The 17,422-nt window shown below is 42.8% G+C and overlaps 2 protein-coding genes across 2 annotated transcripts in view; one reads left to right on the top strand and one right to left on the bottom strand.

Annotated features, from left to right (window-relative positions):
• The window catches only part of ELF1 (E74 like ETS transcription factor 1), a 77,791-nt gene extending 77,345 nt beyond the window's left edge, over nt 1-446 (bottom strand). The window contains exon 1 of the mRNA XM_081948703.1: nt 272-446. The gene's annotated coding sequence lies outside the window, so the exon portion shown is untranslated. The remainder of the gene's footprint in view (nt 1-271) is intronic.
• A 58-nt stretch (nt 447-504) lies between these two features.
• WBP4 (WW domain binding protein 4) lies at nt 505-10,368 on the top strand. Its single transcript, XM_081948707.1, has 10 exons — nt 505-629; nt 1,877-1,949; nt 2,821-2,883; nt 2,980-3,103; nt 4,795-5,046; nt 6,101-6,156; nt 6,704-6,770; nt 8,075-8,175; nt 8,844-9,058; nt 9,789-10,368. Coding segments are annotated over exons 1-10 (1,155 nt in total). The 5' UTR covers nt 505-627; the 3' UTR covers nt 9,991-10,368.
• The last annotated feature ends 7,054 nt before the right edge of the window (nt 10,369-17,422 follow it).

Genomic DNA, 17,422 nt, shown 5'->3' with positions numbered 1-17,422 from the left:
AAGGAAGGAAGAGATGGAGAGAAGGAAAAGACGGATGGAAGGAAGGAAAGAAGCCCTTCTAATGTGCAAGTAAATCCCACAGACAGGCATGGGGGGGAAGGGGGAGATTTGGGGTCTTTGGGGTCTTTTGAAAATGCTCCTTCGGGGCCTCTGTGCCCCCCCCCCAGTAGCGCCCATGGGGGTCCGGCCCTCCAGCCCCCCCATCTGAGATCCCCTCTCCTCCACCCCGCCCTCCCGCTTTCTCCCGCCCCCAAAGTCCGCCCCAGCCTACCTCGCAGGGCTGTTGTGTCGAGGGGAGAGAGAGCCTAGCGGAGCAGAGGCAGGCGAGAGGAAGGAGACCCGTCGCCGACTCGCCCGCCGCCTCCCGGCCCGAGGACTCCGAGCCAGCCCGGCCTGGAAAGCCCCGAGACGCCGCCGCTGCCGCCGAGCGCCGGCCTCCCTCCGCCTCTGGGACGAGAACGCCGCCCTGGATTGGCCCCGCCAGGCCGCCGTCCTTCTCCGCCGCCTCCCTCCTACCGCGCGTGGCGCGGGCGTGACGTCAGCAAAGCGCGCCGCCTCCGCGGGCGCCCAGTTCCTGCTTCGGCTGATCGGCCGCTGCGTCCGCTCCTCCGCCGGGGAAGGGAAGCCATGTGAGTCCCCGTCTCCCCGCCGGCCTCCGGGGGCTCCGATCCCCGGCCCTCCTCACCCACACGCACCCCCGACTCCTGAATTGGGTTAAGGGGGAGACTTTCCCCCGAGGGAGACCGTTGATCCGCTCCTTCCATGGCTTCACAATAATTGACCGGTGTATTTCTCCCTAGAATTGCTTTATCCTATAATTTGTGCTATATCATAGTAATAACCCATAATATAAGCTCATGTAATATAATACAATAGATTAGAATCAATATAATATAATATATACCCTAAATACAATAAAAGCCTAATACAATATAACATAATATCATAGCCTAATATAATATTAGCATAATATAATATAATATGTAATAACAACCTAATATAGCATAATATAACATAACACAATATAACAGCCTAATAGAATTATATGCGATATGATATAATGTAATCTAATATATCATATAAATATAATTATAATAGCCCAATATAACGTTATAATATCATACCCTAATATAGCAGCCTAATATATTAACACAATATAATATTTAATAACAGCTTAATAAAGCATAATATAACAAAGTAATATAATAGCCTAATATAATTATATTATAATATAGTATATATGGTATAATGTAACATAACTATAATATATATTACATTATATTTATTATATTATATTAATATACTGGTAATGTAATATGCCAATAATATAATATGTAATAGCCTAATATAACAAAATAAAATAGTAGCCTAATATAATGATGTTATAATGCAATATAATAAAATGTCATATAATATAACATAACATATAATGTAGCAGTAATATAATATGCCAAAAATATAATATATAATATGTAATAGCCTAACATAATGTAATATAATTAATAGCAGCCTAATATAATACAGTGTAATACATAGTAAAAAGTACAGTATTTTCAATATTAAGCAAAAATCAAAAACTTGGAGGCATAACCTGAAACTGGCAGGACGGAAGTTCAAAAGTCATGTTAGAAAATATGGCTTTACAGAAAAAGCAGTGGAAGCAACTCAGAACCAACTTCCATTGGAGATAATGAGTCAATCAATCAGAAACTGAGTTTAAACATGCTTGGGATAAATACATGTCCATCACATTACATCCAACAAAAAAACCAAAAAGCATAAACTTGAGGGACATCTTTCTCTACCGTCAATTTTCCATGTTTCTTTTCTTTTTTCAAAGTCCTACCGTTTTCTTTCCAATATCTCTTTTTTCCAGGGCTGATTACTGGAAATCTCAGCCCAAGAAATTCTGCAATTATTGCAAGTGCTGGATAGCAGACAACAAACCGGTATGATGAACTTTTAACTTGGTTAAATCTAAGCCCTGGGATTTCAGTTTTAACATTTTAAATTTAAGCTTTCATCAGAGGACCAACATTTGATATGTTGTTGGTTTCCTGGCCTTTTTCTTGTGTCTGGCAGAGTAGAATAAATGCAGGCAATATAGACTACTGCCTATGTATTTATAGGGATGCAGTGGCTCAGTGGCTAAGACACTGAACTGGTCGATCAGAAAGGTCGGCAGTTCAGCGGTTCAAATCCCTAGCGCCACGTAATGAGGTGAGCTCCCATTACTTGTTCCAGCTTCTGCCAACCTAGCAGTTTGAAAGCACGTAAAAATGCAAGTAGAAAAATAGGAACCACTTTTGGTGGGAAGGTAACAGCGCTCGGTGCACCTTCGGCATTTAGTCATGCCAGCCACATGACCACCGAGATGTCTTCGGACAGTGCTGGCTCTTCGGTTTTGAAACGGAGATCAGCACCGCCCCCTAGAGTCAAGAACGACTAGCACATATGTGCGAGGGGAACCTTTACCTTTACTGTGTATTTAATGTTTAATATCTTCAGATTTAGTTGGATCTGGATTCTTGGAGTTAAATTTGGAACTCTGCTTGTTCTTTTCAGTGTCACCTTTATTTAAGAGCTGAAACACAAATTTATATGGTTTAGGGAGCCTTTTAAAATCACCTAACATGCCTGCAGGAATAAAATGGCATTGAAAGCATTCCTGGTCAGGTTAGATGTTCTTCCAACAGGGTTTGAAGGTGGAAATATTTACCTTAGCTGCCTCAAGGAGAGGTGCTTAGCTTCAGTGTTTACACGTAGTTGTAAAGTTTATTTTTCTCTAGTTTAGGAACGTCTCTTCCCTTTTTTTTATAGAGCGTCGATTTCCACGAGAGAGGAAAGAACCACAAGGAAAATGTGGCGAAGAAAATTAGCGAGGTAATGTGACGCCACCTCCTTGAACCTGGACGGAATGTTGTTTTTTTTTAAACCCTGCGTCACGTGTACCTGCTCCACCCTCTTTTTAAATTGCAGATTAAGCAGAAAAGTCTGGACAAAGCGAAAGAGGATGCAAAAATGGCAAAGGAGTTTGCAGCCATGGAGGAAGCGGCCACAAAGGCCTACCAGGAAGATTTGAAAAGGCTCGGATTGAAGGCAGGTAGGACCCAAGACTATCGGGCGGAAGAGCCGTCCTCAACTTACAACTGTTCGTTTAGTGACCGTTTAAAATGGGGCTGAAAGAAAAGGGTCTGTTCTCACCCAGTTCTCCAACTACAACAATCCCTCTGAAGTTAAATCAATGATACCCTTAGCCTCTCATACTCTTAATAGGCGACTTTTTTTTCTCTTAGACCTCAAGGTTTGCTTGTTCTGACCCAGCTCCCCAAGCAGGATAAACCTTCTGAAGTGAACTTGATGATTCCTTTATTGGGGTGCCGGCAGCCCCAGCAAAAAGTTTCTCTCTCACCCCAGGCTAGCAAGTCTGTCCAGCAGGGAGATGAGTAGTTGTCTGCCACACCTATTCATCTCCGCCCCTTGCCTTTGATCCCCAGAGCTAGGGTGGGGCTTCGCTAGCAGCAGTGTCTCTTCCGTCCCAAGGACCGGTCCATAGATTTCCACTGCTCTCCTCTCCTCTCTGCCTTCTGTGCATCCGCAGGTCAGACACTGGACCCAGCTGTTCCTCCTCTTCCTCATCAGCCACCTCCAGACCTGAGGGCTGCTGACTCTCCATCTGAGGGTTGATGGACAGCCCAGGCTCCACCACCACCCTCTCTCTCTCCCTCTCTCTCGCAGCTCCATTCCTTCTTCCCCCTATGCTGACCCTGACTCCCACATCATCGCCTCCTCCTCTCATTCGTCTGCTGGAGGCCACAACAGGGACTTATGACTGTTTTTTACACTTACGACCGTTGCCGCCTCCTCATGGTCACGTGATCAAAATTCGGATGCTTGGCAACTGGCACGTACTTAGCACAGTTGCAGTGTCCTGTGGTCACGTGACTCCCCCTTTGCGAATTTCCGACAAGCCGTATCAATGGGGAAGCCAGATTCACTTACCAACCGGGTTACTAATTTAACAACTGCGGTGATTCACTTAACAACCGTGGCAAGAAAGATCGTAAAATGGGGCAAAACTCACTGGACAAATGTCTCTCACTTAGCAACCGAAGTTTTGGTTTTCAGATTGTGGTCGTAAGTCGAGGACTACCTGTGAAAATATTCCAGTTTGGTATCATTTTGCAGATAGTACCTTTACTAGCTACACATGGCTGAAGTCTTAAGGGAAGATCCATGGGTCTAGCCGAACTTGGTTAGTTGAATTACACCATATTCCACTTAGCCCGCCTTGCTAGAGTTCCAGAGATTTGAAATTGAATCTTCTATATGTATGTAAATGACTCTCTGTGTGTGCCTGTGTTCCAGCATAACTCTGGAATTGTCTTGAGCAATTCCAACCAAACTTGGTACACAGATGACTTACTCTTTGGAAACAAAATACTGTGGGGGGGGTAAGACACCCTTCGGGGGGAGGGTGTTAAGATGCAGCCTGTTGTGCCTTTAAATAGCTTCTACTGTACTGCCAAAAGATGGCTTCTACTGTACAGCACAGTGGACTTGCCATGGTAACGGCTTCGCAGTACTCCACATGGCTCCCATTGGTAAGGGGGGAAATCCAACATCAGAAATTACGTTTGGTCCAGACATTTTCCACCTATAAATAAATACCTGGGCAACACCGGGTTATCAGCTAATATTCAATATTCAAACGGTTGGGTTAGTTGTCTAGCTATGAGGTTCTCTTAGAATTTCTCAGATGGGCCTTAAAAAATCTAATACTCCGTGTCTCAGAACCTGTAGGACAGCCTTCCTTGCCGATAAAACAGGAAGAAAAGAAGGAGAAAAGAGATAAAAGAGAAAAAGAGAAAAAAGAAAAAGAGAGAAAAGAAAAGAGGGAAAAAGAAAAGGAAAAAGAAAAGAAGGAAAAAGAAAAGAAGGAAATAGAAAAGCAAATCAAGGGAGTTTCATCCAGTGAAACAAAGGAATGGGTGCGAGGATTCTCTCCGGAAGGTTACACCTATTATTACAACATGAAATCTGGAGGTAAATTTGCAGCTAAACTTTTATAAATCATGTAGAAGTTGCCATCAAAACACAACACAAAATGATATATTTAGCAATAGATTTCTCTTTTATTTTACAATTGCCATTTATTTTTCCTCTCTATATTCTTTTATTATATATCACCAAGCTAGCCAACACTCCAGAAGACAGGCTTAAGATTCAGAAGGATCTTGACAGACTTGAACATTGGGCACTATCTAACAAAATGAAATTCAGTGGTGAAAAAAGTAAGGTCCTACATTTAGGCAAGAAAAACGAAAGGCACAGGTACAGTATAGGTGGTTCCTTGCTCAACAGTAGTAACTGTGAGAGGGATCTTGGAGTCCTAGTGGACAACCATTTAAATAGGAGCCAGCAGTGTGCAGCAGCTGCCAAAAAAGCCAACACAGTTCTAGGCTGCATCAACAGGGATAGAATCAAGATCACGTGAAGTGTTAATACCTCTTTATAATGCCTTGGTAAGGCCAAACATGGAAGACTGCATTCAGTTTTGGTCACCAGGATGTAGAAAAGATGTGGAGACTCCAGAAAGAGTGCAGAGAAGAGCAACAAAGGTGATTAGGGGACTGGAGGCTAAAACATATGAAGAACGGGTGCAGGAACTGGGTAGGTCTAGTTTAATAGAAAGAAGGACTAGGGGAGACATGATAGCAGTCTTCCAATATCTCAAGAGTTGCCACAAAGAAGAGGGAGTCAAACTATTCTCCAAAGCACCTGAGGGTAGAAAAAGAAGCAGTGGGTGGAAACTAATCAAGGAGAGAAGCAACTTAGAACTAAGGATAAATTTCTTGACAGTTAGAACAATTAATCGGGAACAGCTTGCCTCCAGAAGTTGTGAATGCCCCAAACACTGGAAGCCTTTAAGAAGATGTTGGATAACTGTCTGAAGTGGTGCCTAAGCAGGGGGTTGGATAGAAGACCTCCAAAGTCCCTTTCGGCTCTGTTATTCTATATCTAATACTGCATGAATGATTTTTTTTTCCTGGATCCCAAATTAAAGTCTTTTAAAAAAAATAATTCTATTATTATTAAGAATCACAGTGGGAGAAGCCAGAAGGATTTCAGGACACCACTTGGAATTCTGAAACGGTAATTAAATCCTTTCTTACTATTATAGGTATCTCAAAAAATGTGTCTTCTTTATTTAAATTGCATTCTCAATTTGTGGAAAAATTAGTTTACTTGCATCTCTTCTGAATGGATATGATTAGGAGTACAATTATCTTCATGCATTTATCAGCCAGAAGCTTATGTGAAGTCCTTTAATGGCATTATGTAGGGCAGGGGTGTCCAAACTTGGGAACTTTAAGACTTGTGGACTTCAACTCCCAGAATTCCCCAGCCAGCATGGCTGGCTGGGGAATTCTGGGAGTTGAAGTCCACAAGTCTTAAAGTTCCCAAGTTTAGACACCCCTGATGTAGGGGGGCCACTGTGTTGAATTCTGCAAGAATTGAATTTTATTACTGCCAAGAAGGGAGGAAGCTTACAGTGGCTAAGTGATGATGTTTCCCTTTTAAATATAAATGTATCTTTACGGCACCTCAGACGAGGTAAAATAAAATCGGCGTATAGTGGGAAATGGGAGAGACTTTAATTAGCCTTTATTGCCTGGTTGATTTAGCCTTTGTTTTTCAGGAAGCCGCTTGGATAGAAGGGACCGATGATGAGGGTCAGACCTATTACTATAACCCGGAGACTGGAGGTGAGAGGTTTTACTCGGGCTGCTATTGAAGCTCCAAAGCCACATCTCTTCGACACCAAATGTGTTTCTGCGGGTCCCTAAAATAGGGACACAATGAACACATTCGGGAATTTTGAGAATTTGCCTAATTGCGCTCACAAAATGGCTTCCACAATGGATTTGGCCCATCCAATCTTCCTACACCCAGAAACCATTGATAGGAATGTTTTCCTTCTCTCCATCCCTTTCCTCTCGCTTTCCTTCCCTCCTTTCCTTCCTTTCTTTTGCCTTCCTTCCTTCCCTCCATTCCTCCCTTCCTTCCCTTCTTTTCCTCTCTCTCTCTTTCCTTCCCTTCCTTTCATTCCCTCCCTCCCTTTCCTCTCCCTTTCCTTCCTTCATTTCTTTCCTTCCCTCCCTCTTTCTCTTCCCTCTCTCACTTCCCTTTCTTCCTTCTTTCCCTCCCTTCCTTCCTTTTCTCTCTCCCTTTCTTTCCTTTCCCCTTCCTTCCATCCCTTCCTTTCCTCCCTTTCCTCTCTCGCTTCCCTTCCTTCCTTTCTTCTCTCCCTTCCTTTCCTTCCCTCCTTTCCTTTTCTTCCCTATCTCCCTTCCTTTCTACTGCCTTCCTTCCATTCCTTCCTATTAATAAACTATTTGTTCAGTTTCCCCGGTGTCTACAATATGCAGTCTTAAATCCTTACTTCTGGCATGTTGGTGCTGCTTCTTACTTTTAGAGATTGTTCTTCTACATTTATTGCATTGCTGACTTTATATGTTGAGGCTCTGTTTTTAAAAGGTGTTGTAAAACTACATGAAATAACAGAAAATTAGCTACAGGGGACCAGCCTTGATTTTTGATAGGGTCCAGCAGTTTTAATAGGGGTCTAAGAGGGCCTCTTATGTTAGTGAAATGTGAAACAAAGCATTTAATTTATTAATTTGGTCCCACTGAAACATATCTTAGGGCTGTGATGGCGAACCTGTGACTCCTGTGCCCAATGTGGCACACACAGCCTCACCTGTTTGTCTTCCAGGTTTCTGGGGCACAGGCGCGTGCAATGATCAGCTGTCCTTTGCACACGCGGCAGTGCCGAAAACCGGCCTGCGCATGCACACCAGCCAACTGATTGTCATGAGCGGTAGAACCCGGAAGTTTGGCTTTTCCGGAGTGCGGCCCCGATGAGCGTGTGTGTGTGCCAAAAAGTTTCCCCATCACTGTGTTAGGGCCTTTAGGTGTTGGGTTCTACTTCTGACATTTCAGATTTTCAGAAAGCTAATTTCCAGACCGGACTCATATATATATATAACATTTTTTTGCTATTACTTAGTATCGACGTGGGAGAAGCCCGAAGGTTTCGTGTCTTTTTCAATAAAGAATGATCCAGATGAAAACTCTTCTGACGAGGCCAGCAAAGACGAATCTCCAAAGGTAATATTTTTTTTTCCCTCCAGGTAATAAATATTAATACCGTATGATTTTTATGTGTTTCCCAGATTGGCCGTCTATGAAGGTTTCTACATTCCTTGATTGGGGTTTACTCTTTACTTGATTGTTGGCCTAGAATTAGTCTTGGTGTTAATCCCTGATTATCTCAGTGTTGATAGTTGGCAAGGGGGTCTTTTGGTCTCACTGTTCCCTTTCTTGAGGTTTTGGCTGTCTCTTTTCACTGGTAAGTAAATGTGCCTGTTGATAACTGTTTTCTCTGAGAGCCAGACTTCCACAAACTCCCTGGTGTTTTTGGACTTGATTTGGTCTTCTGCCTCCCAGCAATTTGCCTCCTTACAGCAAACAGCCTGCTTCAGTTTAGCCTCATTGGAAGGGGAAAAAATCTGCCTTTGCCTCCTTACAGCAAACAGCCTGTTTCAGTTTAGCCTCATTAGAAGGGGAAAAAATCTGCCTTTGCCTCCTTGCAGCAAACAGCCTGCTTCAGTTTAGCCTCATTGGAAGGGGAAAAAATCTGCCTCTGCCTCCCTGCAGTTTGCCTCCTTGCAGCAAGCAGCAAACAGCCTGCTTCAGTTTAGCCTGATTAGAAGAAGAAAGAAAATCTGCTTGTTACATCACTGCATAAACGGGATGTTCCCTCTCTTGTTTCCCAGAGGAAGACAGACAGCGATGAAGAAAAGCCTTACAAACCAAAAAAGATCAGCCCTTACGGGGAGTGGCAGGAGGTGAAACCTGAGTGGGAGGAGGTGAAACACGAGCGCAAGAAGAGCTCATCTGTTCCACCAGAAACCTCCTCCTCCTCCTCCTCCTCGTCTCGGAAGCCCGTCTCCTTCGGCAAATGGGAGGAAATCACGGAAGAAGATGCATAGTAAGTCCTGCTTTATCCCCCTGGGAGCCAGGGATCAGCTACATTTGGGCGGCGTGATCCCGATAATCCTAGTGTCCAAATTACACTGTCTTGTATATTTTTTTCTGGTTCCTGGTTAATAGTTGCAATATGAACTGAGGTGGCTGAAGATATAATTGTCTCTGCAAGGAACCTGCTTAGTAGGTCTGCACAGGGGGAGGAGACCATCCATTTGTGTCATCTTCATTTACAATGCCATCCTGCCTAAGGGAGGAAGCTGTACGGGAGATGGGTGGTTTAGAAAGAGTAGAGTAGAAGGGGAGTGGCAGGACGAGGAGGAGGGGAGGGGAGGAATGGAATGGAATTGAAAGAGAGATAAATGAGATAGATGATAGAGATAGACCACGGGTGAAATCCAGCAGGTTCTGACAGGTTCTGGTCCTATGGCGTAGAGGTGGAGCTCTCGCCTCACAATCCAGAGTTCGATCCTAGGTAGAGGCAGACATTTCTCTTCTCTGGGCACGCTGAGAATATATCTGCTGGGGGGAAAACCCCACATTGGCGACAGGAAGGGCATCTGGTCAGAAAACACTCCAGCTCCATTCAGTTGCCCAGACTCCACCCCGCTAGGGATTATGGGGTCGTTAAAAGAAGATGACTTGAGTGAAAAGATACTTATATACAACTTTGCATCGAAGCGAGTTTTATTTCCAAATAACTGTTGTTCAACACATTTTTCATTTTCCTTTAGCGAGAAGGTCGACTTGGAGCTCCCAAGTAAGGAGATTTACAGCGGCCCAGTTGTGGAAGTCCCAGATGACGCCAAAGTCATCTTCAAAGAAAAAACCGTCACTTCCCTCGGCGACGCAACAGAAGAGAAGCCGGTTTTCAGAAAGCGGAAATTTGAAAACGGGAAATCACGAAACATTCGACAGAGGCTGAGTGATCACTAACATCCTGGCTGCATTGTCAAAAAAACACAAAACACTTTTGAGGACAAGAAAAACAAAAGGACGCCAGGAAAAGTTGGACTGTTGAAACAATCCCTTCGCAAGACATGACTGTAAAAGCAATTTTTAGAGCTCAGCGTTTTTCAAACCATGTCTTGGGTGTAAAATGTACAGAATATTTCTTCCCCCTCCACCTCCCTCCCCCCCCCACAAGTGATGTCATTTTAGTTTGCTGGATTTCTTTTTCCCCCCTTTGTGAGGTTTGTGTAAATATAATATTTTTTAAATAGCGGGTCAAAGGCGGTTCAGTGTAGCTTACAAAATGAGCATATTGTCCCGAATCCTTTTCCAAGAAAAATAAACGCAGTAATTGCTTAACAACGTCTTTGTAAGTTTTAGCGAAGGCTGGGTGGCGAGAGTATATGTAAAATACCATGGCTGTGAGGCGCGAAGCATCACACGTACGTTCCAGTTCAGAAGATTTTAACGCTCAACCCTAGAAACAAAAATCTAGTCAACTAATAATAGCCAGCACTAAACTGAGGCTAGATAAGAGTTAACAGAATTCAAGAGTGGCTGGACTTGAAACATTTGTGGAGACGTAATGATTCTAGGCTACGTTCTCCCTTGACTCCCCTCCGCCCCCCAAGCACTGGCTGCTCTTCTAAAATGTCAGGTGAATTCTAAAACTCTAGTGTTAGTGGTATGTGGCTGGAGATTCTCCGTCATCCAAGTCATGGTTGTCCCAAAGGTGCTTTTTCAAGAGGCAACTGGACTTTCTGGTTTTTCTTTGAAGAAGTTTCGCTTCTCATCCAAGAAGCTTCTTCAGCTCTGGCTGGATGGTGGGGAATGGAAGGATTTATACTCCTTGCAGACAGCTGGTCATTTGCATCCTTTGAGAAGGTCGTTGAGGCCACTTGGAGGATTCTCTTGTGTCCTCAGGGACACCTGAGTGGTGCAAATGACTGCGGAGGCTTCTTGGAACTGCTGGAAGGACCGTCTTGTAGACTGGAGATGGGTGGTGCAATCCCCACCCCCCCACCCCCATTGAAAGACGGCTGTTCAATTTTGTCCTAGATGGCCTCTTTGACCCCTCTTTCAAACCATCGGTCCTCTCTGCCCAAAATGTGGACTTTGCTGTCTTCAAAAGAGCAGCCTTTGTCTTTCAAATGCAGGTGGGTCTCTGAATCTAGTCCTGATGGGTTTGTTCTCCTATGTTGCGCCACGCGTGTTGTGAAGTGGCTCTTTTGTTCCCCCAATGTACACGGGGCTCCCTGCATCGTACTGCCTATCCCACGTTGCTCACTTTACGTCTGGGTGTTTTATCCTTGGGCAAGTGGTCAAGCATCTTCTGCCTTAGGGTATTCTCGGGTTTGAAGTGTGCACGTATGCAATGTTGACTGAAGATCCTCCTGAGCTTTTCCGATATTCCTGCAACATACAGGAATGTTAGGGCTTTGGTTGATCCTTGTTATTCCCGGGTTCCGTATGAAGTCAAATAAAGTGACCTTCTGCCGCCTTATTTCAGCTCTCAAGCAACAAGATTTATCAGTGCAATTGAAACATTTAATAACAAAATTACATTCCCAGCACATCTTTGGTTTTCCATTTCTTTTGTGCTTTCAGGGGTATTTGAAAATAGGTGAGCGGGTGTTCCTTTTAGAATATCCGTAACAGAAGAACCCCCAAAATGCAATGAAAGGGCCTCCTGAAACATGCGAATCAACTTACCTTCACTACCGGTTCCCAAATGTGAGCGCACACCCTACCTTCATACATGCACAGGACCTTCCACGCATGCACACCGCCAAAAATGGGATGTGATGACATCTGGGCAGGTGGGCAGAGCCTCCTGCCGCCACTGCTACCAGTACCAGCTGAATTGCACCACTGGTTCTGCACATGCACGGCAGAGACTAGAAGGCCAACTGGCTGGCGGGAGGCACACGCCCTTCCGTGGTGGAGCTGGGTTGGGGCGATGGCTGGCTTCCCTGCAGAGAGGGCTCTGTGCCACCTATGGCCTGTGTGCCATAGGTTCGCCATCACGGGTATATACAATAGAACTGGATGACCATTTTCAAGAATGCATTGGACGTTCTTCAAAATGTATGTGCTCCTTCACTGGAACATAATGTAGCATTCATTATACAACCGTTACTAACAAAGTTTTCAGAGGTACCCAGCCGTGGGTAACGAATAGCTGAAAGCCCGTTAAAAATTAACATTAGTTTTGTTGTAGTTGGTGTCTAGCAACACTCGGGTATATTCAAATAACTGTCTTGACATAAATCAGTTTTCTCTAGTTGCTATTCCAAGGTCTGGATTTTGCACAGGGATCCAAGAAATACTTGGAATAGAAGAACAGGAAGAAGGAGAAGAAAGAAGAAGAAGAAGAAGAAGAAGAAGGAGGAGGAGGAGGAGGAGGAGGAGGAGGAGGAGGAGGAGGAGGGAGGGGGGAGGGGAAGGGAAGAAAGCAACTATTGAATGAAAACCAAGAGGTAAGTAAGAAACGTGCATAATGTTGTATGAAAAAATACTTTTAATTATTTTACCGTTTTGATGATTCAATGGGGCTTGCTGCCTTTAGAAATATTTGCAGAGTTGGGCCGTCAGAATTCCCAAACTATCTTTCAGGAAATTCTCTGGGGCCAGGCAGGATTCAGCCCTGCGTGATTCTACCAGAAGATCCATTATATTGGATTTTATAGACTGCCTTTAAAAATGTTTTAAGAGTGAGACTGCTATAATAATTAGGATCACTTTATTTAACTTTCACACCAAACGTAATTAATAGGATATTACTGCAGAGGGACGCGGTGGCTAAGATGCTGAGCTTGTCAATCAAAAACATCAGCGGTTCGAATCCCTAGTGCCGCATAACGGAGTGAGCTCCCGTTACTTGTCCCAGCTTCTGCCAACCTAGCAGTTCGAGAGCATGTAAAAAATGCAAGTAGAAAAATAGGAACCACCTTTGGTGGGAAGGTAGCAGTGTTCCGTGCGCCTTCGGCGTCTAGTCATGCTGGCCACATGACAACATGACATCTTCGGACAGTGCTGGCTCTTCAGCTTTGAAACAGAGATGAGCACTGCCCCCTAGAGTCAGGAACGACTAGCACATATGTACGAGGGGAACCTTTACTGCTTTAAAAAATAATAATAATACGTGTTTCTCATTGCAGACCCAGGAAACCTAAGCTTCTATATGGTATCTATCTATCTATCCATCTATCATCTATCTATCTATCTATCTATCTATCTATCTATCTATCTATCTATCTATCTGGAAACAGACTTTTTATTAGCCCAATCAATTTGATTAAAAGACAGGCACTTTCACGCCTTTTAATAAAATGGGTTATTGTCTGAAAAAGTACTACCAAACTCCTTCCGATTTACTGATAAAAATAATGACATGGGAACGACGCATGGCAATAAATTTTAATAGAAATCAAAAATCTTTGATTTCTATCCAGCTTTCCTCTTGAATCAAAGCACCGCGTGGATCCTGAACCAGAATGCCAAATAAAGCCCAAGAGGTAAGCGAAAAATATTTTAATTTGTCAGAATCCTTCTTTGGAATCCAACCAGTCTAAATATTTTAAGTATGTGGCCAGCATTCTGGACGCTACCGTTTTGAGCTGAATTTGTCAATGGCAAATGGTAGAGTGGTACCATCAAAATAATTTTGCATTCATGTAAATCTTCAAGGTTTTTCACTCAGATTTTTCACTAACCCTTTCAGAAAATATTAAGAAATACTGTGGGTTTTCTAAGAAATAAAAAATTCTAAAATGTGTCGGGGTTGTTTTTTTTTACTGTTACTGTCCCTGTTCCTTATATGGCAGGGGTGTCCAAACTTGGGAACTTTAAGACTTGTGGACTTCAACTCCCAGAATTCCCCAGCTGGCTGGGGAATTCTGGGAGTTGAAGTCCACAAGTCTTAAAGTTCCCAAGTTTGGACACCCCTGTTATATGGAGAAGCTCTAATAGTAAAAACAAAACAAAAGCAAAAACCACACTTCTTAGTATTTTTTAATTATTCTAGTGCTATAAAACTTATAGAATGCATTCTATTGTTGGTATACATGGTGTTTATACAGTGTAAATTAAAGATTATCAACACTAATCCTTAGGCCACTAAGAGAGGGAAGGGGAAGGAAGGGAGAGGAAAGGAAGGATGATTGAGATAGAAGGAAGGGAAGAAGAAAAGGGAAGGGAAATCAATGCTAAGTAAAATTTAAACGTCAATGTTAATGAGCTTAAGATTTTACAAATACTTCGATGCAACTTGCAGCTGTTTTTTTAATGTTATATTTAGATTCTGGATACTTTTTTAAAAAAATAATGAGGTAAGGAGAACAGAAAGCAATTCATCTAAATCCGTGTTTTTTCAAACTCTGCAACTTTAAGATGTGTGGATTTCCACTCCCAGAATGGCTAGGAGAATCCTGGGAGTTGAAGTCCACGCCTCTTAAAAGTCCCCAAGTTTGAAAAACATGGATTTGAATGATTAAAAAGTAGGGAGTGGTTTTTGATTCTTCATACAGCTGCCTTTATGATAGGCTTCTCTGTCAAAATTGCCTATCTGTGGGCTTGTCTGTTAAAGTTAGGCTTGGTAGACTGTGTGGTAGGCTTGAAAAAGTTGTAAAAGTTATATATTGGGGTGAATGACTGGAGACATGAGAAAGTCCCAGGAGAATCTGGTTTATAGAGGAATTCTCTCCTTGCCTCTGTCCTTTACTTGGTCAGGATGAAACCCCCACCTGAGAAAAAGCCTAAACACGTCATTCGAGCCAGAGGAGTTATTCAGCCGGTTTGGACCAGTTTGAGCAAACTGGTAGCGGAAATTTGGAGTAGTTTGGAGAACTGGCAAATACCACCTCTGGTTGGGCCCAGCCAGAGGTGGGTTCCTACCGGTTCGGACTGGTTCGGCTGAGTAACTCAGCCAGCCATGCCCCCAAACCGGTTCTATCAGTGGTGTTGTAGGCACCACCATTTTTTAACCTACTGCACATGCGCGCATAATGCACATCAAGCGCGTAGATGCCCGAAGCACATTCCTGAGCAAAATGGCAATAGAAGAAGCGGGAACCCACCCCTGGGCCCACCCTCCCACCCCCGGCGTTCCCTGTACTATAATCCCTTGTTTTTTAGCTCACCTGATTCGCGCGGAAGAGCGGATTGCCACGCCTCAGCTGAGCTAAACAACAGCTCAGCTCACCAGCGCTGACACCGAGGGGGGTCTCTGAGTGGAGAGCGCACACGCGAAGCACTCTCTCATAGAACCGCTAGGAAAAGATTTGGAATCCCACCACTGATTCCAGCCTCTAAGACGTTGGGGTTTGGGGAATAATGGAACTCCAACTTGGATTCTGACACCCTTGTGACTCCATCAAGTGCCTGACCATGTTCTATGGATGTCATAACAATTACTAGGATGCCGTCATCAATCTCCAGTCCCTCAGAGATCTTGGCAAGCAACTGAGCTTCGAGTGGCCAATGGTGGCCTATGAACTGGGATTCACTCGGGCTGAAATTAGCCAGATCCATGCCCTCACCCCAGAGAAGAGGAGGCAGGCTCAGAAGATGCTAGAACACTGGTAAGATAATCCTGACAAAGTATAAAGCAAATCCGAAATTGGAAGAGAGTTCTTTTCAGGTGGGAATGTCTAAACTCCCAGTTCGCAGGCCGGATGACTCCTGTGGTGACCACGTCCATGCCTAGTCTAGTGAAGGGGCAGCATCAGACTGTCTTAATATAAGGCACCTGGCAGTTGGAACAGAGTTCTTTTCAGGTGGGGAGGGGGAGTAGAGTGTCTAACTCCTTAGCATCAGAGCATGTTAATATAATACTGTATAAGAAATACTAATGATCAGATGGTCAATTTGAAAAATCCTTTCTTAACGAGCACCTAGAAGCCAACAGGAACATACATGCCAAATTTCAAGTTTGTAGGTTTTACAATTCTGGAGATTTTATGACGAGTGAATGGTATTTGCCATAGATAGATGATAGATAGATAGATAGATAGATAGATAGATAGATAGATAGATAGATAGATAGATAGATAGATAGATAGATAGATAGATAGATAGATAGATAGATAGATAGATGATAGATAGATAGATAGATAGATGATATAGATAGATGATAGATAGATAGATGATAGATAGATAGATAGATAGATAGATAGATAGATAGATAGATGATAGATAGATAGATGATATAGATAGATGATAGATAGATAGATGATAGATAGATAGATAGATAGATAGATGATAGATAGATAGATAGATAGATGATAGATAGATAGATAGATAGATAGATAGATAGATAGATAGATAGATGATAGATAGATAGATAGATAGATAGATAGATAGATAGATAGATAGATAGATAGATGATATAGATAGATGATAGATAGATGATAGATAGATGATAGATAGATAGATAGATGATAGATAGATAGATGGATAGATAGATAGATAGATAGATAGATAGATAGATAGATGATAGATAGATAGATAGATAGATAGATGATATAGATAGATGATAGATAGATGATAGATAGATAGATAGATAGATAGATGATATAGATAGATGATAGATAGATGATAGATAGATGATAGATAGATAGATAGATGATAGATAGATAGATGATAGATAGATAGATAGATAGATAGATAGATGATAGATAGATAGATAGATAGATAGATAGATAGATGATATAGATAGATGATAGATAGATGATAGATAGATAGATAGATAGATAGATAGATGATATAGATAGATGATAGATGATAGATAGATAGATAGATAGATGATATAGATAGATGATAGATAGATGATAGATAGATGATAGATAGATAGATAGATGATAGATAGATAGATGATAGATAGATAGATAGATAGATAGATAGATGATAGATAGATAGATAGATAGATAGATAGATAGATAGATAGATAGATAGATAGATAGATAGATGATATAGATAGATGATAGATAGATGATAGATAGATAGATAGATAGATAGATAGATAGATAGATAGATAGATAGATGAGAGAGAGAGAGAGAGAGATGAGAACTTGAAATGGCAAAAGGCCCAAAGACTTGATGAGAAGAACAAGTCTTCAAACATTTGAATGATTGGGCATGTGCTTCCTTCTGCAAATTATTCTGAACCTGTTTTCCATCCCTATCCAGGTACGAACGATCGTGGGACAAACCGAACAAGACAAAACTGCTTCAAGAGGCTTTGGAAAAATCCGGAAGGCAGGATTTGGCCGAGAAGCTCCGTTGCCTTCACTGGGGCCACCAGAAGTTGAGCGATAAGGTGGAGCTGCCCTCTGCGTTCCCCTTCCTCATCACTGTGTATAAGACGACGAACAACAAGGAGCGGCTCAAGAAAATTAACCAGCTTACTCATAAGTAA

This window comes from Natrix helvetica (assembly GCF_964273705.1).
Source record: "Natrix helvetica genome assembly, chromosome: 3".
Lineage (NCBI taxonomy): Eukaryota > Metazoa > Chordata > Lepidosauria > Squamata > Natricidae > Natrix > Natrix helvetica.
Note: the sequence above shows the minus strand (reverse complement) of the source record. Positions and strands in the feature narration are given on the sequence as shown.

Bases quoted from the DNA above. Each gene is read 5' to 3' on its own strand.
- WBP4 (XM_081948707.1), top strand. The intron at 5,047-6,100 runs GTAAATTTGCAG...ATTATTATTAAG, and splicing joins TTACAACATGAAATCTGGAG to AATCACAGTGGGAGAAGCCA. The intron at 6,157-6,703 runs GTAATTAAATCC...TTTGTTTTTCAG, and splicing joins CCACTTGGAATTCTGAAACG to GAAGCCGCTTGGATAGAAGG.